General features: G+C 43.7%; 2 protein-coding genes across 2 annotated transcripts; one reads left to right on the top strand and one right to left on the bottom strand.

Moving 5' to 3' along the window:
• Positions 1 to 3,384: 3,384 nt before the first annotated feature.
• LOC144268190 (oxidized low-density lipoprotein receptor 1-like) lies at positions 3,385 to 11,190 on the bottom strand. Its single transcript, XM_077822874.1, has 6 exons — positions 11,106 to 11,190; positions 9,132 to 9,230; positions 7,742 to 7,891; positions 6,368 to 6,485; positions 3,805 to 3,987; positions 3,385 to 3,523 (listed from the first exon to the last, which is right to left on the bottom strand). The coding sequence occupies exons 1-6, from the start codon at positions 11,188 to 11,190 to the stop codon at positions 3,385 to 3,387; spliced, it is 774 nt and encodes a 257-aa protein (XP_077679000.1).
• Positions 11,191 to 19,780: 8,590 nt separating this feature from the next.
• Positions 19,781 to 23,710, top strand: TMEM52B (transmembrane protein 52B). Its single transcript, XM_077807375.1, has 5 exons — positions 19,781 to 19,834; positions 20,507 to 20,550; positions 22,112 to 22,150; positions 22,595 to 22,755; positions 23,466 to 23,710. The coding sequence occupies exons 1-5, from the start codon at positions 19,781 to 19,783 to the stop codon at positions 23,708 to 23,710; spliced, it is 543 nt and encodes a 180-aa protein (XP_077663501.1).
• Positions 23,711 to 24,712: the final 1,002 nt, after the last annotated feature.

Raw genomic sequence — 24,712 nt, 5'->3', positions numbered from 1 at the left:
AAGGTCCTTGAATGGGGAAATTCTGAGGCTGTGGCAGGAGGAGAACTTTGTTAGCTGGGCTCCTGCAGGAGCTTTGGGGAACTGCCCCTGCAGATGTGCCATGGAGGCACCATGAAGATTCTCCCACCAGACGGCAGAAAAGGTCCTGCATATGCATGGAGCCTGTTCTGGACACTGAGGGCAGCCCATCTCCCAAGGTGAGGGTCCTGATGAGCCGCAGGCCTGGCTTCCTGGTCATTGTTCCAGATTGGGAAGAGCTTCCAGGAAGACATGGAGGAATAGACATTGCATACTAACACTAGGGTTGCCAACTTTCTAATTGCACAAAACCGAATACCCTTGCCCTGCCCCCGACCTGCCCCTTCCCTGAGGCCCTGGCCCCACTCACTCTAACCTGCCTCCCTCCATCACATGCTCTCCCCCACCCTCACTCATTTTCACTGGGCTGGGGCAGGGGGTTGGTGTGCAGGAGGGGGTTAGGGCTCTGGCTACAGATGCAGGCTTTAGGGTGGGGCTGGGGATAAGGGGTTTAGGGTGCTCTGGGCTCGGGCTGAGGGGTTTGGAATGCAGGCCGGGGCTCAGGGCTGGGGTAGGGGGTTGGGATCCAGGAGGGGGTGTGGGCTCTGGGAGGGAGTTAGGGTGTGGGAGGGGGTTCTGACCTGGGGCAGGGAGTTTGGGGTGTGGGTGCCGGCCGGGCAGTGCTTAATCTCTGGTGGCTTCCGCTTGGCAGCACAGCAGGGCTAAGGCAGGCTCCCTGCCTGCCCTGGCTCCGTGCTGCTCCCAGAAGGGGCTGGCATGTCTGGTCCCTAAGCGACTCTGCGTGGTATGTGCTGCCTGCACCTGCAGGCACCGCCCCACAACTCCCACTGGCTGCAGTTCCCAGGGGCAGGGGTTCCCGGGGGCAGCACACAGAGCTTCCCTAATCGCCCCTGCACCTAGGGGCTGGACATGCCAGCTGCTTCTGGGGAGATGCGCAGAGCCAGGGCAGGCAGGCAGCCTGCCTTAGCTGCACTGCGCTCCAGACCAGACTTTTAACGGCCCAGTCAGCAGTGCTGACTGGAGCCTCCAGAGTCTCTTTTTGACTGGGCATTCTGGTCGAAAACAAGACGCCTAACTAACACAGTCTCCTCGCCAGCCCCAGCCTGTAATTGCAGGCCCTCACTCTCTCCTTCCCAGCCACAGGCCTCACCTCTATCACTGTCTCATCCTTAGCTCTGTCCCATAACACCAGCACCCCTCACTGTTTTCTCCCATAATTCAGTCCCTCACATCAGCCTCACTAAGTAAGCACTGGCTAATTCTGACCACTAAATCCAGCCTGTGTTTTTGGCTCCTTCCTCAGGCCAGCACACAAGCCCCTGCGTCCCTTCTTCCCTGCTCCAGATCCATCCATTCGTCCCCATTTGTGTCTCTTTCCTTCCCTCTGCAGTTTCGTAGTGCCCATCATAGCCTCCTCTGCTGCCAGGGCTTTAACATCAGCCACTTCAGACTCCCCTGTCCTCTGTGTGCTAGAACATTAGTCCCTATCAGGGTCTCCACTCCTGCTATGGAATGAAACTGCCTCTTTTTTCATCACAGCATAAAACACTGGACATGAGAAAAGTACTCTGCCTGTAACTGTCACCTCATTCCCCTTCCGTGCCCACTATGTCCCTCACCAGCCATTCTGAGACAGCACTACTGAGGAAGAGCACAGCCTTCTTTGGTTCTGTGGCTTGGTATAATAGTAGAGTGACCCTCACCTTTCTCTGTCTGCCTGACCTCAGATCTTAATTTTCACGGAGTACATCAGAAGGGTATTAAATATACACATGGGCAACTAGCAAGAATTCCTGGTGACAGCATCTAATTCATTCTTGTGGGTGTTTCCAAGTAGCTTTGGAGTTGGTCAGTGCCATGGAGATAAGAAATCCATGGCTCTGTCTCACCTCTGCCCATTCAGCCTCTCAAAGAGCTGCAGAGGTGTGTGGGTCACACAGAAGGGCTCTGTGGTGGTAGGGCTTTCCGCAGCCAAAGGCCCTCTGCTTACAAGTTTCTTATCCTTGAGGGCATCATGCACAGTGGCTGTCTAAGAAGCAAGCATTACACAAATTATCACCATCAGTATTTATACACATTGTAAAACTCATAGAAGATAGACTGGAAAATGGAATTTGGGGAAGTAATTAAGCAAACCTGATGCACACTAAGGAGGTTTCCCTGCATGGATACTGCATTTCTTCCGTAATCACCAGACGCAGCACAAAAATAGCTCATTAGCTATTGCCTCCCCCTGGCATTCAAAAGTTATGAGTCAGGCCTTCAAAATCATGGGATTTGCTCAAAAACCATGAGATTTTTTAAAATAAATGTGAAGTTCTTTGTATTTGCTTTCTGGTTTCTAAGCCTTTAGGGTGAACTCTGGTCATGTTTTCAAGCTTTTCTTGGTAATCATGAGGGCTAGAAACTTACTCTTTTTTAAATTAAAGCTGAGATTCTGTTGCAATCTCTTGATTCCAGTGGCCAGGGCCAGTATCAAATATTGCCAGACTCACAATAAAATCATGAGAGTTGACAACACTGAGTATGCAAGGAGTGTTTTTATTTTTAAATTCAGGAGAACTCAGGGTTGGCCTAACTCTGCTCTCACTGAGGTTACTTCAGTTGGAAAATCTCTTCCTTAGTTTTGTTTCAAATGAAAGCTTGCACTCTACAGAAATTGACTGGGCCTCTTACAAACTGATCCTTTGGTGTATCAGCAGGGAGCACTGGGGGACCTTCTCAGTTTCAGGTTCTCTGCATGTAGCATACCAGGGTTGGAAGAGATCTCAGGAGGTCATCTAGTCCAACCCCCTGCTTGCTCAAAGCAGGACTAATCCCCAGTTTTTGCCCCAGATTCCTAAATGCCCCCCTCGACGATTGAACTCGCAACCTGGGGTTTAGCAGGCTAATGCTCAAACCACTGAGCTATCCCTCCTCCTTGCTACAGCTTTCCCTGTCGTTGTCTATCTTATTTTGTAATATGTTTGCGTCAGTTACTCAGGCTATCCCTCCTTCTCTGAGCAGGCATCAGCAAAGGGTAGGTGTTGAGATTAGACTCTGGTGAGGCTCAGTGAGAAACAGGAGTGTGTGAGGGTTGTCAGTACCGTTGAGTGAAGAATAGCTGGAAAGGAGCTGCTGGAGGAAGGCTCAAGGGTGAATCTAAAGGACTGTCTAGTGTGTGCCAGAACACAATAAAGTACAACTTTGGTGATCCCTAAAATTAACCTTAACAAGTGAGCTCAGATTGCGCACCTGTCTTTTCTTTGTCACAAACCCCAGTGGTAGAGACAACTCCATAGAGCAGCATCTCAGGATGTGTCTTTCTCTGGAGATCTGCACCCCCTGTCTGTCTGATTAGCTCAGTTAGGCAGTCCCCACTGGATTAGCCACTTTCTCACAAATGCAGAACTTGTATGACCCACACTCGGCAGCGTGAACATTTGCACCTTGAATTGACACACAGATCTGGTAAAGACTGGAACTAGCTTCTGGGATACGAAACCTGGAATAGAAAGTCAGAGTTTACAACCAGCTGCAGCCAGTTTCATGTGGTAAAAATCACTAATCAACTTTATATAAGCCCAGCCAGCCACCCCTTTGAACTTGAAGTAGAAGTGCATTAAGGTAAGTCAGCTGTCAAGTACAGTCTGTCTACCTAGTGGGCGTGTGAGTGATGGATGACTAGGAGGTTGGGTAAGTGAGTGAGTGAGTCCATAATTAAGGATCACGTCTTCCTTCTTCATACCTAGAAATTGAACCATTTCTAGCCATGCAGAGACTTACAGGTTAGTGGAGAAAGCTGTGCCATCCTCCCATAACCAGGACCCATCAGCATATTTGCGAGATAAGGCAATCCAGAAAGAATAGGAACTATAAGACTGTGCTGATCTTATTATGAAACCCTGTATGGAAACATAAGCAAAGCTCTGAATCATATCCCCTCCATAGCCAGACAGAACTGGAAAGCTGCAAAGGGAGAGAGGCACAGAGAGAAACAGAACTCATTGGTTTCAGGTGTTTATAACAGAGGCTTGTTTTGCAAGGAAATCTGCCTTGGGTTTTCCAGTTCCAGCAGTTAGTTCTATTTCACAGGCCAGGAAAGGTGATGTGCTGAATGAATAACTATGGGCTCAGCACTTCCCAGGATCATGTAATGGGCCTGGGAGAATTCTTTCCATCAGACTCTGCATACAGCAGTCACGAGGGAAGTGAAAGGTCTTAGCCCTTGAGATGAGTTTTGTCTGGTGTTCTGGTTAGGCTGGCCAAAATCAGAGTAATCAAATCACGTGCTTCAGGGTTTAAACTGATCAGCAATGGGAGTCTGGGAGGAATTTTCCCCACAGTGAACATCTTTGCCTTCCCAGTCAGGTTTGCTTTCATGTATTACATTCTGCTTCATCTGGTATTGGAGGGATCAGGAAATGAGATGGGCTGGGTGTTTTGATCTGGGAGGTCAGGGAGCAAGATGGCAAGCTTGACTGACTACTTTTCTAATTCAGTAAGGCAAGAGATGGAAAGCCAGCCAAGTGGAGGACTAGCGGTCTGTTCCAACATGTCTGGAGATTGGATATCAAATAGAACTGCTAAATGATCTACTGAAGTTTGGTTTGAGGTGGGATAAGGAAGTACATGGAACAGCCGGCTCTTAGGGCAAGTCCTATGGCCTGGATCCTCTGATAGGTATATATAAGCATAATCGACTGGTCAGTGGAACTACACTGATTTACACCAGAAAAGGATCTAGCCCTATGTTCCTATATATCTGAGTGTGAGCACCATCTCCTGGATTTTTCCTCCACTCAGCTGAACATTAGAAATAAAAAAATACCCTTAAAGTAAGAGAGAAAAATGAATCATTACCAGCTCTTCCTTACTCTCTATCTTAAGAAATCTGGAATCCAGGGAAGAGCAAAGAGCTTTGCTTTCTTGCCAAGTTTTCCATTTGGTAGAAAGGAAGTAACAGTTCTCTCCATGCTGTAGCCAGTTCTCAGGACAAAGGCTGCATCTATGTCCTTGAAAATAAAATACCATATCACCCTGCTTATCAATAGCACCATCTAGAGATTTCCTACTAAAGGGTCACAGAAACATCCACAAACTGTATTATGGAACAGCAATAGCCACTCTGTAGTTAAGGCTGCGGCTAAGTCAGCCAAATCACGAAGTTTGGCTGAGCACTTAAAAACCAAAACTGAAGAGCTTCCTACAGCTCGAGTAATACTAACCCATTTAGAATTTGATCAGATCCACCAGGGCTAACATCTCTTTTTTCACAAATGAGACCTTGAGTGCACACAAGCAATGGGGACCTCGTTTTATGTCTCAGCTGAGTCAGTACATCCATCAGCACAATACTACCTTTTCAGTCTGTCTTCCCCCTTAAACTTGCACCCATGTCTGTAGAAGGGTATGAGAGAAGGCTGCTCCTGAGAGCCTTTGGGCAGGTTGGGCTGCAAACACACAGGGGCAGAGGCCTACCGTGGGAGTTTTTTATTTACTCTGTGTGTGTTAATTAATTTCTTAGAGCTGGTAGGAACATTTGAGACTAAATGAAGTTTTGTTGAAATATGCTGCTTAGTCAAAACTGAAATGTCTGGGAAAATGTAGCAGTTTCAGCAACGTTTTTGCTAGGAAGATTTTTTGAGAGCAGCTCCCTCATGTTGTATAGGCTGGTGGTTAGGGCAATGGCCTGGAATAGAGGAGACCCAGGTTTAAGCCCCCACTCTACCTAATTCATAGGAGAGTTCTTCATCCCAGATCACTCTGGGAATTGAACCTGCTGTGTCTCCCACATCAGTGCCCTACCCTTCAGGCTGTCCACACCTCTTCCTTAATTGAAAAGCTCAAGTTTTGACCTGACAGTGGACATTGACACAATTCCATTCTCGCGAAAACATTCACAAGGTTTTATTTTGGTTCCAGTGTGGAACGAAAACAAAATTTGGAACCTCAAAATTGCCATCAAACAGAATTGTTGTCCCATTATTTTATTTATATTATTTGTAGCTCTATTGTTTTTATTTCTTGTTCAAAACATTGGGCCTGATTCTCATCAGGCTTGCACATTATGAAGCCATTTACACCTGTGCTACCATTCTGATTTGGTGGCATTTCATATCCACTTTGCACTCTTTTTGTACAGGTGTAGATGATGGCACAAGGAGTAAAGCAGGAGAGAATCAGACCCATTATTCCTTAAGAAGAAGCCTTTAGTGTTAGTGACTGTGTTTATTCCTTTCTGCCATACCATTTTGTTAGCTGATTTCCCCTTGAACACCAAACTGAGACTCTGGTTCAATACTGAAGTCAGAAAGAAGCAATCAAAATATTGGATTGTTTTTCTGACCCTTGTGCAGACTCCTCCAAACTCAATAAGTCTGCAAAATTCCTGCGTCTTGTTGGGCTGGCAATACAATAATGAAAACAGTCTTTCTCTTGTGGTACTTTGGGAGGTCCAGTTCTGGCTTACAAATGGATGCAGGAATTGTTATTATTTGTGGGATTTTTTTTTTTAAAGTACCCAATACTATTTGGAGACTTCAGAAAAGGTTCAGGAAACTTTGGTTCTTGTTTTGGGATGGTTGTTTCTTTCTGCATAATGGTTCACCTATCTGTAGTTCACAGCACAATTTTATATTGCTACAAATCCATAGCTAACTAGGAATGTCATAGTTGCCAGTGTATACCCTAGCCTCTCAGGACTTCATGCTGGATGGCAATTAGGATGGAACGATGTGGAATATTGAACCCTTATGATTTGATGTATTTTGACTTTCTGTGTAGGAGACTGCTGCTATTTTGTGTTCCATTTAGAGGCAGAGGGGATTACCACAGAAACTTTTGTTCAATCTGCTCCCCTCCTTCCCTCCGATATGTGTATGGAAAACCTAACAAACTCAGATCTTCATGAAAAGACCAAACCCATACCAAATAAGGGATAGAAAAATCACCAGCATAGGGTCTATTAAAACAGTTGAGGAGTTTTGCTCACATCCAGTAGAAAGCAGTGATGCTCACACTAAGCTTTTCATTGCCACATACTAGAAAGATTTCAGAGTGGTAGCCGTGTTAGTCTGTAATCAGCAAAAAGAACAGGGAGTACTTGTGGCACCTTAGAGACTAACAAATTCATTTGAGCATAAGCTTTCGTGGGCTAAAACCCACTTCATCGGATGCATGCAGTGGAAAATACAGTAGGAAGATATATATATATATATATATATACACACACAGAGAACATGAAAAATGGGTGTTGTCATACCCACTATAACGAGAGTGATCAGTTAAGGTGAGCTATTATCAGCAGGAGTGAGGGGAAAAAAAGGGGTTTTGACAATGTTGATTTGTCAAAACGAAAACTTTATACACGAAAGGGTCAGTTTTGACAAATCTGAGGATTCAAAATCTTTTGAAAAGAAGTTCTGAAATTGTCAGAATGTCCCACTTCAACATTTTCTAAATAAAGACTTCCATTTTTCATTTTCAAATTTTAGTAATTTATATTTTAAAAATATTAACAACGATTTTAAAAGGGTGGTATCAAAATAAAATGTTTTGATTTGACCTGATCCATTTTTTCCCCCTGTTTATTGGTTCACGAAAATTTCTAGATTTCAACATTTCATCCCTAGAAAAGTTTTTTTCCTAAGCTCTTGTGGGATGGAAAAAAAAAAAACATTTCCTGCCCAGCTCTACAAGCACTCCCTAGAAAAAAAGTTACCTCTGTAGCTTGCCAGTTGCTGCACAGTCTCCGAAAGGTTTAGGTTCTGCGCTTGGAGAAACTCCAGCTGCTGGGTGAGGTTTCCCAGAATTTCCCTTTTCTGGGTAAGGTTTTCATGCCATTCACTCACTAGCTGGGAAACCTGTGTGACTTCAATTCACAAAACAACTAGAATGAAATTGTTCCATTTAATATTAGAGTATGTTATATATTTCCATATGAAATGTATATAAATGTATATATGTTGAACAAAAAGTCAAAAAGGCATCCTTTAAAAAATGGAACTTAAATCCTAGTGAGGAAAACAGAAGGAGCATGAACTCTGGCAAGTGAAGTGTAAAAATATAATTTGGAAGGCCAAAAAAGAATTTTAAGAACAGCTAGCCAAAGATTCAAAAAGTAATAGCAAAAAAAAATTAAAAATTAAGTACATCAGAAGCAGGAAACATGCTAAACAACCAGTGGGGCCACTGGACGATCAAGATGCTAAAGGAGCACTCAAGGATGATAAGGCAATTGCAGAGAAAGTAAATTATTTCTTTGCATCGGTCTTCACAGCTGAGGATGTGAGGGAAATTCCCAAACCTTAGCCATTCTTTTTAGGTGATATATCTGAGCAACTGTCCCAGATTGAGGGGATATTAGAGGAGGTTTTGGAACAAATTGATAAATTAAACAGGAATAAGTCACCAGGATCAGATGGTATTCATGCAAGAGTTCTGAAGGAACTCAAATGTGAAATTGCAGAACTACTAACTGTGGTTTGTAACCTATCATTTAAATCAGCTTCTGTACCAAATGACTGGATGGTAGCTAATGTGATGTCAATTTTTAAAAAGGGCTACAAAGGTGATCCTGGCAGTTACAAAGCCTTACTTCAGTACCGGGCAAACTGGTTGAAACGATAGTAAAGAATAAAATTGTCAGACACATAGATGAACATAATTTGTTGGGGAAGAGTCACCATGGTTTTTGTAAAGGGAAATCATGCCTCACCAATCTACTAGGATTCTTTGGGTGAGTTAATAATCATGTGGACAAGGGGGATCCAGTGGATATAGTGTACTTAGATTTTCAGAAAGCCTTTGACAAGGTCCCTCCCCAAAGGCTCTTAAGCAAAATAAGCTGTCATGGGATAAGAGAGAAATTAAGCCTCACACCCCAGCTCCCTGGCAGCATTTGAAACAGGCATTATCCCTGCTTCAAAGAATGTGAAACTGAGGTACAGAGAGATTGGACTAAGCTCACACAGCAAGGAAAACTTTCCAGATCCCCTAATGCCCAAGCTGTGCCTGAACCACAAGACTGCATTTCCTCTCCTTTAATTTATTTCAAAACATGTTAAGGGTTCACACTGAATTCTTAGCCCAGCTTCTCTGCTGATACTTACACTTCACACTCAGGACCCCAGCTGTTACCAGCAAACCCAAGCAGAAGATCCCAAGAATCACTGCTGCAAGTCGCCAATAAGGAGATGGAGGGGGAGATTCTGAGATAAAGAAAAGGAAGGGAATCGACAAATAAATGGATCCTCTCACATCTCACCAGTTCATACATAGCCCCAAGTCAGCAGTGACTGAAAATCGTTCCTGTCTGATGGCTGTGCAGCTATGTGAAATGAATTGATGGGTTCAGTCCAGTTCATAGTAATACTTTACAAAAACTTCCCCAATAATTGTGCTACTGATTGACCCCCCCTTCAGCAGACAGATGCCAAGGACGCATTGGACCCTGGAGATAGAAATACCCAGTGGTATTTATATATATAGATAGGTTCAAATTATTGAGATGGACAGAATAGGATGTAAGTGACTAACATATAGAGACACGGAAATGTACACATGTAAGAAAAAAAAACCCTCCCCACCATATGCATTCGTTACCAAACACATATGTATATGTCTAAAACATGGCCAAGGTTTTCAGTTGTGGTTAGTGATTTTGCGTGCCTTCATTTTTGAGTGCCCAACTTGAGACACTTTGAAGAGGACTAATTTTCAGAAATTACCCTCTAAAACACACATCTTCTGAAAATCAGGCCCCTTTAAAGGTGTCTCAAATTGAGCACCCCAAAAAATGGACATTCAAAATCACTTCTGAAAATCTTGCCATATAAACACGGACATGATGCACATAGAGTACACAAACATAGACGTACATGGAAATATATAGGTACATACAAGCAATATGGAAACAAACATATATGCAAAGACAGATAGGCAATGTATGCATAACCACACACACACACAATAATCAGTACTTCTCTGATTCCAGCTGATACTCTTCGTCTTTGGTAAAAAAAAAAAAAAATCTATTCCATGCTGAAGGCACCCTGTGAAATCCTGTGGGATCCAAACAATCCAACATCTGAATTAACCATCCCCATTCCCAACCCTAAGGGGAAGCACTCTACAGAGTCTGACTTTTTACTCTGTATCTAAGATCCAGGAATCCTTCTGAGGGCTGGTAATGGGGTAGCCACTAGATTGGCTACGGACAGAGAATCCCCCCAGGAAAGTGTTCCTCAGTCTTGTAAATTGATCAATTAAGATCCTGTTGGAATTTTGTTAGACTAATTCTTTGTTCCTCTAGCACCTTTAATCCTGAATGGTTTCAAAGCACTTTAAAAACTGTATATACTCAATAGAACAGGGATCAACCACACACACAGCACTGTTGTGAAGCTACACAGCATTATTTTCATAGACTCTGAAGTTAAAGGCCAAAGGGTCTTTTTCCACCCATCTGTTCCATCCCTTGGGGGGACAATCCAGAATTGTTCCTACAGAATATTCTTATTCAGTTTTAAATAACCCAATAATAATAATCCATCATTTCCCTTGGGAAGACTATTTTGCTGACCTCTAGGAATTGATGCCTAATAACTAATCCAAAAATGTACCTTTTTTCTTAACTTCATCCTATTATGCCTAGTTAGACCCCTTTGCCCCTGCATAAAGAGGTCCTCTGCATTCTTGATATATATACTCTTCAGATACTTGTAGCTATTAATCATATTCCTTCATTACTAATTGGTTAGTTAAGAGATATATACTGAGGACCAAATTCTACAACCCATGCCACCCAAATGGCTTCAGTCCCGGTGATTTCAGGGGGGTCATTTGTGTGCATATCAGGGGATAATATGAGTCTTAGCTCTTCTACTCTTTTCTGAAAACCAACCACTCCAGCTTCTTAGCAGTATAGCTCCTCTCCCTCTAATTTCTCAACAGATTTCTGGTCCTGGAGCTGAATGCAGTTTTCTAAGAGAGGTCCCATTGGTGTATGAACACAGAGGGACAACACTGAATGCTGTGTTCTAAGTAAGCAAGCTCACCATGTAAGATCTACCCCACTCTGTTACCTTTCACTTTGGCTTCATTGGGCTCCTGATTCCTGGGCTGCTCCAGTGTCATGAACTTCAGATCTGCATAGGTCACTTCAGCCATTTTTGGCAAGGTTCTGAGAGAAATCCTATGGCTGAGCGCACAGAGGGAGAGACCGACAGAGATACAGTTCTGGGTTTGATCCTTCGAATGGTCAGAGTCATTAGAAATGAGAGAGTGATTCATCTACAAATCAGACGGGGACTATGGCTCATGCCAGAGTTTTATAAAACAAAATCTGGGCCATTTGGGGAGCTTGTTTTATACATTGTGGGAGCTTTTACAATAGCTTCACAAGCTGACATTTATTTCTTCATCTGCCTCTGCACAAACACAGTGGGAATGGGATAGGGAGTCTTGCATTTCTTGGTTACTGCCATAAATGCATAGAGAGATTTATGGAGACAGAGAGAGTGAGCTGAAATGTGATTAATAGGAAGCGGGCTAGAAAAGGCTAGATTAAAACTGTGCTTACACAGTTGACGAGATAACTGGTTTATGACAAGATAACTGGCTCTGTGGATGAAGGGAAAGCAGTGGACGCATTGTTCCTTGACTTTAGCAAAGCTTTTGACACGGTCTCCCGCAGTATTCTTGCCAGCAAGTTAAAGAAGTATGGGCTGGATGAATGGACTATAAGGTGGATAGAAAGCTGGCTAGATTGTCGGGCTCAACGGGTAGTGATCAATGGCTCCGTGTCTAGTTGGCAGCCGGTATCAAGTGGAGTGCCCCAAGGGTCGGTCCTGCAGCTGGTTTTGTTCAATATCTTCATTAATGATCTGGAGGATGATGTGGATTGCACCCTCAGCAAGTCTGCAGATGACACTAAACTGGGAGGAGTGGTAGATACGCTGGAGGATACAGAGGGACCTAGACAAATTGGAGGATTGGGCCAAAAGAAATCTGATGAGGTTCAACAAGGACAAGTGCAGAGTCCTGCAATTAGGACGGAAGAATCCAATGCACCGCTACAGACTAGGAACCGAATGGCTCGGCAGCACTTCTGCAGAAAAGGACCTAGGGGTTACAGTGGACGAGAAGCTGGATATGAGTCAACAGTGTGCCCTTGTTGCCAAGAAGGCCAATGGCATTTTGGGACGTATAAGTAGGGGCATTGCCAGCAGATCGAGGGACGTGATCGTTCCTCTCTATTCGACACTGGTGAGGCCTCATCTGGAGTACTGTGTCCAGTTTTGGGCCCCACACTACAAGAAGGATGTGGAAAAATTGGAAAGAGTCCAGCGGAGGGCAACAAAAATGATTAGGGGACTGGAACACATGACTTATGAGGAGAGGCTGAGGGAACTGGGGATGTTTAGTCTTCAGAAGAGAAGAATGAGGGGGGATTTGATAGCTGCTTTCAACTACCTGAAAGGGGGTTCCAAAGAGGATGGCTCTAGACTGTTCTCAGTGGTAGCAGATGACAGAACAAGGAGTAATGGTCTCAAGTTGCAGTGGGGGAGATTTAGGTTGGATATTAAGAAAAACTTTTTCACTATGAGGGTGGTGAAACACTGGAATGCGTTACCTAGGAAGGTGATGGAATCTCCTTCCCTAGAAGTTTTTAAGGTCAGGCTTGACAAAGCCCTGGCTGGGATGATTTAGTCGGGGATCTGTCCTGCTTTGAGCAGGGGGTTGGACTAGATGACCTCCTGAGGTCCCTTCCAACCCTGATATTCTATGATTCTATGATTCTTTACAGATTTCTTGAGGCTTCAGTGCAATATGTGTTTCAATTCTCAACTTTATTACACAATTATTAAACACTCAGTAAATTCAAACAGTGTTCTTCAATGTTCCCAGTCCTCACTAGTCCTGTGGAGAAACAAGAATCCAAGCCTCAGAACTGAACTTGTTTTTCTAGGTGCTTTTGTGCTCCTGCATGGAGTTCTGACTCCTAGGGTGTAACAGATCCAGTTTTCATAGCCAACATCCCACCTAAGGACTAAAAGAATCAGAATGGGAACTGAACCCAGGTTTCTCATCAGACAACTCAGAGCACTAACTGTCGTAGGCATCAGGCCCAATCCTTGCAGTGCTGCCAACTCCAGAGAGTGTGATACCAATATTAGGAATAGATACTGGTTCTCCATGGTTTACAGATAAGCTGCACCATACCAGAGTCAGCTTTACTATTTGCAGGGCCCCAAGCCACCAGAAGAAGAAACTCCAGACATGAGTTGCCTTTTTTTCTGGTCCTATTGCTTGAGGGTCGCTGGAGACCTGGAAATGTATTGTTTCCTGTCCCTCTAATCCCAGTGCTGCAAAGGGACATATGGATGAGTTACAGAGCCTCCAAAACAGCAGGACCCCAAAATGCTTGTTATTTGATTGAGATTAAGACAGACCCTTAACCAGTCCTAGACGCTGTAGCCGTCCCAGCTGCTGCCTGTGAGGCCAGGAATAGGTCTTGAACTTGAGTCTCTTGCTTGGCAGCACATAGCACTAATTCAAGGAGCACAAGAACCCAGTCTCAGTAGCATTCTCACTAGTTGTCGCTCCAGGGGGCAACAGACCACTATTGGGCAATGCAGAATGCTACCCCTTTTGTGGCACCAAGCCCTACTTCCACATCATTCCCAGACCTCACCAGCCCCAGGAGGTAGAAGATCAGAGGTCCTATTCTCCTGACACAGAGAAACCCTTACCTCTTTCAGTAGGAAAAATGGGCACTATGACCTGGACTCCATGTATTTCTTGCACAGCAGTGCAGACCACTAACTCCTAGCCCAGCCACCACATTGAATCTTCTGTGAGGTGGGTGCAGCAACCTGCTTGGAACTTGGAGGCTAGAGCAGAGTTTGCAGGAGGAAAAGTTTAGAGAAGGCACCAAGAAGTCAGTCTGTATGCACATGGGTGAGAATGCTAGCTGCAGTTGCAGCATTTCTGTAAATAGTTCTCTTAATAAACAGCCTGTTTTGTTGTACAAGCTGGTGTCCTTTTGTGTTATTACCCAGCATGTGGTACATGAAACAGTGGGCATATCTCTTCTCCAACTTCAGGAAAAAAACAAATGGCTGTTATGAACCCCAAAAGCTTTCCCATCTTCTGTGTTTCTAAATTCACAAGGGAAATATCTGATGTGACTAAAGAAGCTGGCCTTAAAAAAAAACATTCCTCAGAAGGGTAACAAAGCATGCGTAATGGAAATTTCTATTGACTTCCAAGAACTGCCCAACTGAATTTAATCAAATCTGGGAGGAGATTGAGACCTTGCTGAGACTGCATTAGCCCAGAAATGTGTGTGTGCTTGTGTATATAAAAGGGGGAGTTCTCTGCCTGTTCACCAGCAAAATATGCTGTCACTGGAGCCCCAGTAGGAAGTAAAAAGAAATGGAGTACTTTTGCCACCTTAGAGACTAACAAATTTCATGAGCTACAGCTCACTTCATCAGATGCATGCAGTAGAAAATACAGTGGGGAGATTTTATATAAACAGAGAACATGAAACAATGGGTGTTACCATACATACTGTAACGAGAGTGATCAGGTAAGGTGAGCTATTACCAGCAGGAGTGTGGTGTGTGTGGGGGGAAATAACCTTTTGTAGTGATAATCAAGGTGGGCCATTTCCAGCAGTTGTCCAGAACATGTGTGGGGGGGAGGAGGGAGGAATAAACATGGGGAATTAGTTTTCCTTTGTGTAATGACACATCCACTCCCAGTCTTTATTCAAGCCTAAGTTAATGGCGTCCAGTTTGCAAATTAAGTCCAATTCAGCAGTCTCTCGTTGGAGTCTGTTTTTGAAGTTTTTTTGTTGAAGAGTGTTCTCCGACTGGTTTTCGAATGTTATTTGTGTCCATTTATTCTTTTACGTAGAGACTGTCCAGTTTGGCCAATGTACATGGCAGAGGGGCTTTGCTGGCACATGATGGCATATATCACATTGGTAGATGTGCAGGTGAACGAGCCTCTGATAGTGTGGCTGATGTGATTAGGCCCTATGATCGTGTCCCCTGAATAGATATGTGGACACAGTTGGCAACGGACTTTGTTGCAAGGATAGGTTCCTGAGTTAGTGTTTTTGTTGTGTGGTGTGTGGTTGCTGGTGAGTATTTGCTTCAGGTTGGGGGGCTGTCTGTAGGCAAGGACTGGCCTGTCTCCCAAGATCTGTGAGAGTGATGGGTCATCCTTCAGGACAGGTTATAGATCCTTGATGATGCACTGTAGAGGTTTAAGTTGGGGGCTGAAGGTGATGGCTAGTGGCGTTCTGTTATTTTCTTTGTTGGGCCTGTCCTGTAGTAGGTAACTTCTGGGTACTCTTCTGGCTCTGTCAGTCTGTTTCTTCACTTCATCAGATGGGTACTGTAGTTGTAAGAACACTTGATAGAGATCTTGTAGGTGTTTGTCTTTGTCTGAGGGGTTGGAGCAAATGCGGTTGTATCGTAGAGTTTGGCTGTAGACAATGGATCATGTGGTGTGGTCTGGATGGAAGCTGGAGGCATGTCAGTAAGCATAGTAGGTTTCTGGTATAGGGTGGTGTTTATGTGACCATCGCTTATTAGCACCGTAGTGTCCAGGAAGTGGATCTCTTGTGTGGACTGGTCCAGGCTGAGGTTGATGGTGGAATGGAAATTGTTGAAATCATGGTGGAATTCCTCAAGGGCTTCTTTTCCATGGGTCCAGATGATGAAGACGTCATCAGTGTAGCGCAAGTAGAGTAGGGGCATTAGGGGATGAGAGCTGAGGAAGCGTTGTTCTAAGTCAGCCATAAAAATGTTGGCATACTGTGGGGCCATGCGGGTACCCATAGCAGTGCCACTGATTTGAAGGTATACATTGTCCCCAAATCTGAAATGGTTGTGGGTGAGGACAAAGTCACAAAGTTCAGCCACCAGGTTTGCCGTGACATTATCGGGGATACTGTTCCTGATGGCTTGTAGTCCATCTTTGTGTGGAATGTTGGTGTAGAGGGCTTCTACATCCATAGTGGCCAGGATGGTGTTTTCAGGAAGATCATTGATAGATTGTAGTTTCCTCAGGAAGTCAGTGGTGTCTCAAAGATAGCTGGGAGTGCTGGTAGCGTAGGGCCTGAGAAGGGCGTCTACACAGCCAGACAATCCTGCTGTCAGGGTGCCAATGCCTGAGATGATGGGGCGTCCAGGGTTTCCAGGTTTATGGATCATGGGTAGCAGATAGAATACCCCAGGTCAGAGTTCTAGAGGTGTGTCTGTGCGGATTTGTGCTTGTGCTTTTTCAGGGAGTTTCTTGGGCAGATGGTGTAGTTTCTTTTGGTAACCCTCAGTGGGATCAGAGGGTAATGGCTTGCAGAAAGTGGTGTTGGAAAGCTGCCTAGCAGCCTCGTGTTCATATTCCAACCTATTCATGATGACAACAGCACCTCCTTTGTCAGCCTTTTTGATTATGATGTCAGAGATGTTTCTGAGGCTGTGGATGGCCTTCAAAAAACCGACTCCAAAAAAACCTTCAAAAACAGACTCCAACGAGAGACTGTTGAATGCGAATTAATTTGCAAACTGGACACAATTAATTTAGGCTTGAATAAAGACTGGGAGTGGATGTGTCATTACACAAAGGAAAACTAGTTCCCCATGTTTATTCCTCCCCTCCCCCCACACACACACACTGTTCCTCACATGTTCTGGACAACTGCTGGAAATGGCCCACCTTGATTATCACTACAAAAGATTATTTCCCCCCTCCCCCCCGTCCCCTGCTGGTAATAGCTCACCTTACCTGATCACTCCCGTTACAGTGTGTTTTGTAACACCCATTGTTTCATGTTCTCTGTGTATATAAAATCTCCCCCCTGTATTTTCTACTGCATGCATCCGATGAAGTGAGCTGTAGGTCACGAAAGCTTATGCTCAAATAAATATGTTAGTCTCTAAGGTGCCACAAGTACTCCTTTCCTTTTTGCGGATACAGACTAACACGGCTGCTACTCTGAAACCAGTAGGAAGTACGAATCTCACTGCTGAACATGTAATGGGCCCTTGAAAAATATGACAACAGCAGAACACATCAACAAGACAAGGATGATTGTGAGCAATTTTGTAAAGGGTATAATCACTTGCTTTAAACTTCTAAAAAGGGGGAAAATCTGGTGGAAAAAACTGACTTCACCGTAAAACAAATCAAAGGAAAATAAAGTTATGGGATAAATGAGCCAAAGTATCAAGTTGAATGTGAATTTTTCTGTCACTGTGTAATAGATTAATGAGGCCATGGTTAAATTACTATGCCCAACTATAACCATGGTATTACCAGAGACCACAGAAATTAAAGAACTGGAGCCAACATAGTTCAGCCGGAATGAATGATCATGTGCTCTCTGAAGGTCACAATTTCAGGTTGTAATGTTACTCTTTCATTAGAGAAATGTTTATCACTTCATGTGATATTTTGCAAAATTTGATCAGTCTAAAATTGAAATTTTCTTATAATATTAGCATTTCACTAAAAAATCTGATTGACAATCTGTTGTCAATAGCTATTGAACTAAAAGTAAAAACTGACAATTTGGACTTCAATGGATGATTACATATGATGGACCAGATCCTCAGCTGGTGTAAATCAGCGTAGCTCCACCGACTTTCAGTAAAGCAATGTTGATTTACATTAGCTGAATACCTGGTGGCTGGAAAGAACAGTTTGGAGAAATGGTCATACATCTAGGGTCACAATAATCAGTTGTAAATGCAATGACCCAGATTTTTTTTAGAATTATTTTTAGTTTTCTGGGTTGTTAAATGAGTCTGAGTTATAAAGCTGCAGAAAAGTTGAGCCACACTTATAATTTGCACTTGTTTTTTTTTGGTTATTGTGTGTTGAGCCACTTCAGCTCTAAGAGTTGTATGCAGTGAAGGCTGTTCAGTGAAGGCTGTACTGTCTTTTCATTTGAAACTTCCATGATATATAGGGACATTTAAAGAAAGGAAAGAACAGGAATCTGGAGCAGTCTGCAGATGGGAAAGAAGCCTCTAGTGTGTTTTTGCATGTTTCTTCTTTGCACACCAGTATTCAGTATATAGGCCCAGATCATAAACTAATTCAGATAGAAGGGTGAGGGAGAGATGACCAGACAGACGGATAGATAGAAAGATTACAATCTGAACAGCCTGAGAAGCCCATGATTCTTTTGGAGGTTGCTCATAGTGGATGGTTCTTAGCCCCCGTTTGGGGGGAATGTGTGTGTTATGTTTATGAATCCATTGGTTCTGCTCTTTGCCTTTAATAGCCATGACCAGGGCTAATGATTCACCAGCTTAATATGGATGCGACGTGATTGCAACATGGAGTAACAAGTTCCACTAGTCTCTGCACTGCTCACTTCCTCAAACACATATTCATATACCAATCCTGGATGGTTGCAGGGCAGAAATAATAACACATTACTGAGGAGCAATTTTTCTGTTTCAACTATTGGAAACTGTGTGTGTGTGAGAGAGATGCTAATTACATACATGGAAGCACTTCATGGATACCCGTGAGCAGTAATGTAATAGAAATCCAAAGTGATTATACAAGAGGGAAAACAGCAGGTCATTAAAAGAGGCCTATTAAGTTAAATAGCTGGAGGGACAATTGTAATGTATGCAGGAGGAGAGGAGTTGTGGCGCATTGACAGAGCTGTGTGGGGAGCCCAGGACAGAAATAGCAGTGGGGCTGCAGGGCAGGACTGAGGGGCAGCAGCAGAGTTGTATGGAAAGCCTAGGACTGGAATAGCAGGGGGGCTGCAGGGCAGGATTGAGGGACACCGGTAGAGCTGTGTAAGGAACTCAAGCCTTGAACAGTGGAGGTTTCTGTAGGTCAAGACTGTGTGCTTTGCTTAAGCTGGAAGAGATGGGGGCCATGATTGGAATAGCAGAGAGTTCTGCATATCAGGACTGAGGTGATCACCAGAGCAAAGGGGAGAGGCACCAGTTGAGGAGAAGGGAGCTCTGCATATTAAGAGTGAGGGGTGTGTGGAGAAGTTTTTAGATATTCCATAACACCCCACCCCCCAGTTCTGCCCATCCTGTGCCAGCAGGAATGTCCCAGGTGCAATGTGCTTTCCATTCTGATTCTGAGCTTCTGGTTAGACTCAGCAGGCCAGAACAGCACAAGTATAATGATGGGAGGGTGTTGAGGGAGGGGAACAGGAGGGGTCACATCGGAGTAAAGCAGAAGGTGAACAAATGACCTTCAAACTGCACCAGTCTCCCTGGATAAGGGGGCGGGGAGAGAAGTAACTGGGAATAAATGAGGTCAGAGCAGCTTCCCCCCCACCCCCACAGAAGAGAGTTCTCCATTCTCCCTTCTTTCAGGATCATGGGTACATTTTTCTCCTTGACTCCCTGAGCTAGATCAGTTGGAAATAGCAAAGCTAAGTTACTGGCATCCTCAGTTCTTTTCATGAAGTGACTGGATAGTGTTTGGGCTCTCTTCTGAAGGGAGAGAAAGAGAGTAACAGAGAGAGACAGAAAGACAAAGAGAGAAGAAGGCAGACAAGTGTGCATGAGAGGGAAAGACAAACCCAGAAGGGTGCAGAAAGCAGTAGAGGAAGAAGAAGAAAGAAGGAACTCACTCTGGAAAGGGAGTTTCCCTGCTCCTCACCCCACTGTGAGGACTGGCGAGGATGAACTGAAATTAGGAAGGAGGCACTGGCCCTAAGCTACATGAGACAGCAGAGTCAGCTGTTTTTTTCTTCATGGGGATCGGTAGCCCTCTCGTGACCGTCTCTGCTCTGGCAAGTCTCTCTTGGGTGAGTCACATCACAGGTTCCTCTTTGGCAGACTTTGGCCTCTGCTGGGGCACTGTATTACATCAGAAAGTTCAAGGGGATTTGAGCCAAAGATAGATATGAAGTAAGAATTTCCCTGATATTTAAAAGTATTGGGGAAATAAAGTAGGGGCAGAGGAGAATTCAAAGCAGTAAACAGGATGTTAGGATGTAGAGCAAGTGGGGATAAGTGAAGCAAGAAAATTGTGGGGTTAATAAAATCTACATTGAGGAATGATAGAAAATGGGATAACTGAAGATCCATCAGCACAGTGTGGAATTCAGATTTGTAGTGGGCACAGTAAATAATAGGATATTGATGGGTCTATATTTTTAGGCATAGAGGGGAATTCAGATCTGTCATATAGGATGTAGAAAGCCGGTAATAGTCTGTGGAAAGAGAGAACAGAAGGGAATTTAGGTCTCTAATGGAGGCAGGGGAAGGTAAAATATAAATTACGTTTGCATGGGGGAGAGGAGAATTCAGATTAATGCTGGTGTGCGTGAGAGGGATGAAAGAGAGTGGGTAACTGTGAATCCATGGGTGGGGGCATTAGGATTGGCATTGGGGTGGATGAGAGAGATACTGAACACAGGACATCAAGGAGACTAAGTGAGGACAATTCACCCTGATTGCCTTTACTCTCCTTGTAGTTTCCCCAAGTGAGATGTGAAGAGGCCTGTGTGAATGCTGAACAGTGAGTATACACATCCTGCATTCTTTTCAGAAGAGGTTGAGGGCGGGAGTGACAGACATGGGAGGAATCTCAGCTGATGGCCTTGTCTCTCACCAATGGAGTTTGCTTTAGTTAACAGTATTGGTAAATTGTGAGCAAGCATTTTCCAGGGCCAGAAAGTTTGTTTGTTAGATCTGAGTTACTAATTCTTAACATACAATTTATTTTATGTATTTGCCCTGTCTTTATACTTGCAAATTGTCTGATTTTTATTTTTTCAGGGGTATTGGTTGTTTGAAAACTTTTGCCAAGAAATTTCTGGGATTAATTTTTGTTCTATCACTGTTTTTCAAGCAGTTCATTGTAAGGATTCAATATTCAGAATTTGATCAACTCTACTAATTATAGGTAAAGAAATGTGCAGTGCACCCACTTCCAAAAAGAGGGTGACAAATTGGGAGAGAAATTCAAAGAAAAACAACAAAAATAATGGGGCTGGAAGGGCTGATTTATAAAGAAAAAATAAGGAAGACGCAGACATGAGAACTCTCTAGAAGTATCTGAAGGATGTAAACAGAATAACATAGTCACGAAGTGTGCGTGTGACGGGGAGAACTTGGAGAAAATGGGATGAAGCTGAATAAAATTATTTAAGGAATTATTTAAGCTCAATACGAATGTGGACACAAGAACAAATGGATATAAACTGGCCACCAGGAAGTTTAGACTTGAAATTAGACGAAGGTTTCTAACCATCAGAGGAGTGAAGTTTTGGAATAGCCTTTCAAGGGGAGCAGTGGGGTCAATAGATCGATCTGGCTTTAAGATTAAACTCGCTAAGTTTATGGAGGAGATGGTATGATGGGATAACATGATTTTGGTAATTAATTGATCTTTAAATATTCATGGTAAATAGGCCTAATGGCCTGTGATGGGATGTTAGATAGGGTGGGATCTGAGTTACCCAGGAAAGAATGTTCTGTAGTATCTGGCTGATGAATCTTGCCCATATGCTCAGGGTTTAGCTGATTGCCATATTTGGGGTCGGGAAGGAATTTTCCTCCCGGGCAGATTGGAAGAGGCCCTGGAGGTTTTTCACCTTCCTCTGTAGCATGGGGCACGGGGTCACTTGCTGGAGGATTCTCTGCTCCTTGAAGTCTTTAAACCACGATTTGAGGACTTCAATAGCTCAGACATAGGTGAGGTTTTTCACAGGAGTGGGTGGGTGAGATTCTGTGGCCTGCGTTGTGCAGGAGGTCAGACTAGATGATCATAATGGTCCCTTCTGACATTAGTGTCTATGAATCTATAAAAGAGAAAATATGAGGCTGGCCATTAAGAAAAAATTCCTAGTAATGAGATTTATTAGACTGAAGAATAGTCTCCTCAGTGAGAAGTGGTGGAAGCTCCATCATGTGACTCATTTAAAACTTATAGTGTAGACCAGTCTCCATCTTTCATCAACTGGAGTGAAGATGGGAGTTGGCATGGTAGATAAGATAGGATCAAACAGGGAATTTCTCCATCCCATATTCCTATGATGTTATGTTGTTAACTCTTTCTTTCACCCTCTTTTTCTCAGCTGCTCAAGCACTGATTGGGTCCGTCTCTGGTACATCTGGTAAGTTTACACTTACATAAATATCATTTGTATTTGTCACTAAAGTTAGCAAGCAATTGATAGAATTAAATCTGATCCTTTAAGTGACAAAAAATCGAACAATTCCTCCCTTCTCCTCTTTCCCTCAGTTCCCTCTAGTGTCGTGAAGGAAGTATTGTGTTTTCCTGTTCCTTAGTATTAGATAACACGTCAAACATGAACATATCTCTTTCCCTCTTCTCAGTCATGCATTTTTATTAAATGAATTAGTTTTATTATGAGAAATGTAAGATGTACAACATTCATGATTTCACAGCACAGATGTGCAGCTGAGTGCTTTTTTCTTTTTAAAGGACTGTCTCTTTAAATGTTAGTAAAATGGGTGTGATCACTTCTTAGAATCCATTCAGTGTCTGTACATAAAGAAAAGGTATGGCAATAACGCTGCTCCCTCTCTCTCTACAGGCTGGTGGTGGCAATTGGTGGGCTGCTGCTTCTGTGTGGCCTGGTGTCAGCCTGCATGAGGTGCTGCTGCCGGCAGGCAGGGGAGGAGTCGGGTTCCCACCCCTATGAGGTCACAGTCATCGCCTTTGATCATGACAACACTCTCCAGAGCACTATCACTTGTGAGTGTGACCATGCAGAAGCCAAGGTAGATGTAGAGAAGGCTGAGAATCCTTGAACATATTCCAGAATCCAGAAACTGAAGGTCTGAAAAATTCAGACCTTTGTATCCCATGAATTTCAAGGGCTAGATCTTCAGCTGGTATAAGTCAGAAAGCTCCACTGCGGTAAATAGTGCTACATTGATTTACACCAGCTAAGGAGCTGTCCCCTTAAGTCTAGAACCCATAACATACTTCAAAGTGCCAAATTCTAGAGCCCCAAAAGTTTGAAACTAGGGGTTCAAGGATCAGATCCAGTCTTAGCTACATATGGGTCATCATGTCACTTGCTGGGGTAGTAGAGGGAGGGTCCTAACAGCTGGTGTATGGGCCAGATTGCTTGATGCTGGGGAATGGGGGCATCTGCGAGTTGAGACTGGGGGATTTCATGGGCTATATCTGGAAGATCCAGCTAGCTGGGAAGTAGGGAATGAAGGTGGGACACTTCTTTTGGTGGAACGAGGACAGGTCCAGCAGCTGAGAGAAGCATTTGTGGAAGGTTTCGGTAGAGGATGTGTCTGATGAGAAGGGATGGCCTTGGAGAAGAAAGGTGGTTGGCACTGAGTGTGTGTAGCTCGGAAAAGCCTTACACAGCAAGTATATTTGTGCTCTCTGTCTGGTATTTGATGTTCCAGGGTTAGATTAACCTTTCCCAATCTCACTCCTTTCAGCTCTGCATTCTGTGTTTGGTCCTGCTGCCAGGAGGATACTGGCTGTGGCACATTCCCACAATGCTGTGCTAGGAGCACCACCCCCTTGCGGATCGGAGACCCCTCCAGTCTATGAGGAGGCCCTACATATGAGCAGGTTCACGGTAGCCCGGACCGGGCAGAGAGTCCCAGACCTGGCCCCAGTGCTAGAGGAAAAGCAACAGGCATCAGCTGTGGAAGACAATTCACAACAAGACCTCCCCTGATGTGAATGAACCCAATTTCTTTCTTTCTTTTTTTTTCATTTGGCCAACAATGCAGAGTACTAATATTCAAGGGGAGGATCCACAATCTGTTCTAGGTGGGCTCAGGAATACAGTTCAGGTTATTCTCCTCTTTAATCTAATGTCCTGACCAAAGAGAGTAACTCAATTTCCTAATACTTTATGACTCATAATATTTTCATGGATCTCTCTTGATACCTCACTGGGATCTTTTATTGTTAATTAGTTATTGTTATTCATTATTATTATTTATTACTTTCATTACACACATCAATAAGAGGCCCATCACTGTAGTCTCTAGCACCATAGTTAGTGCCTTGCATCATGGCAGCAGGGTTATTCTGTTGACCCACTCTGCTGGCAGTTGTTGGTGTCCTGCAGGAAGATGCTGTCTGATTCCTGATGGCTCATTGTGGCAGGTGTAGCTCAGTCACTCCAACTGGGCTGTATGGGAAGTGGGCATGGTTATTTTGCTAGAGGGAGACAAGCGTAGGACACAGAGATCTGATGGAAGAACACTAGGAACAGCCAAGATTAGGGAAAGAGCTTGAGGTGGAATTTGTGTTTTATTATTATTAAATACCTTATTAATAAAGAAACACCCCAAGAAAAGGGTGAGTTTAACCTTATACAGTGTTTATATTTTGGAGCAAGGTGGTAACACCACCTGCTTATATACAGTACATAACTGTGATCATATAACACTGTAGATACACGCTGTGCTTTATAGACCATATTGAAAAACAAGAGGCCCAGTCCTGAAGAGATTATATTTGAACTCAAAAAAATGTGTTATGTGGGATAACAGATCAGAGATGGGAAGGGGCAGAAACACTGCTGGTACAATAAACTCAATTAATGTTTATCTGTGTATTATTACTAGGCTTGGAAGGATTAGATTTTTTATCAGCAAATGTCGGTTAACATCAATTTCAACATACACTCACAAATGGACAAAAAATATTTCCATTGATAATAATAAAA

The sequence above is a fragment of the Eretmochelys imbricata genome, chromosome 1 (assembly GCF_965152235.1).
Source record: "Eretmochelys imbricata isolate rEreImb1 chromosome 1, rEreImb1.hap1, whole genome shotgun sequence".
Classification (NCBI taxonomy): Eukaryota; Metazoa; Chordata; order Testudines; family Cheloniidae; genus Eretmochelys; species Eretmochelys imbricata.
Note: the sequence above shows the minus strand (reverse complement) of the source record. Positions and strands in the feature narration are given on the sequence as shown.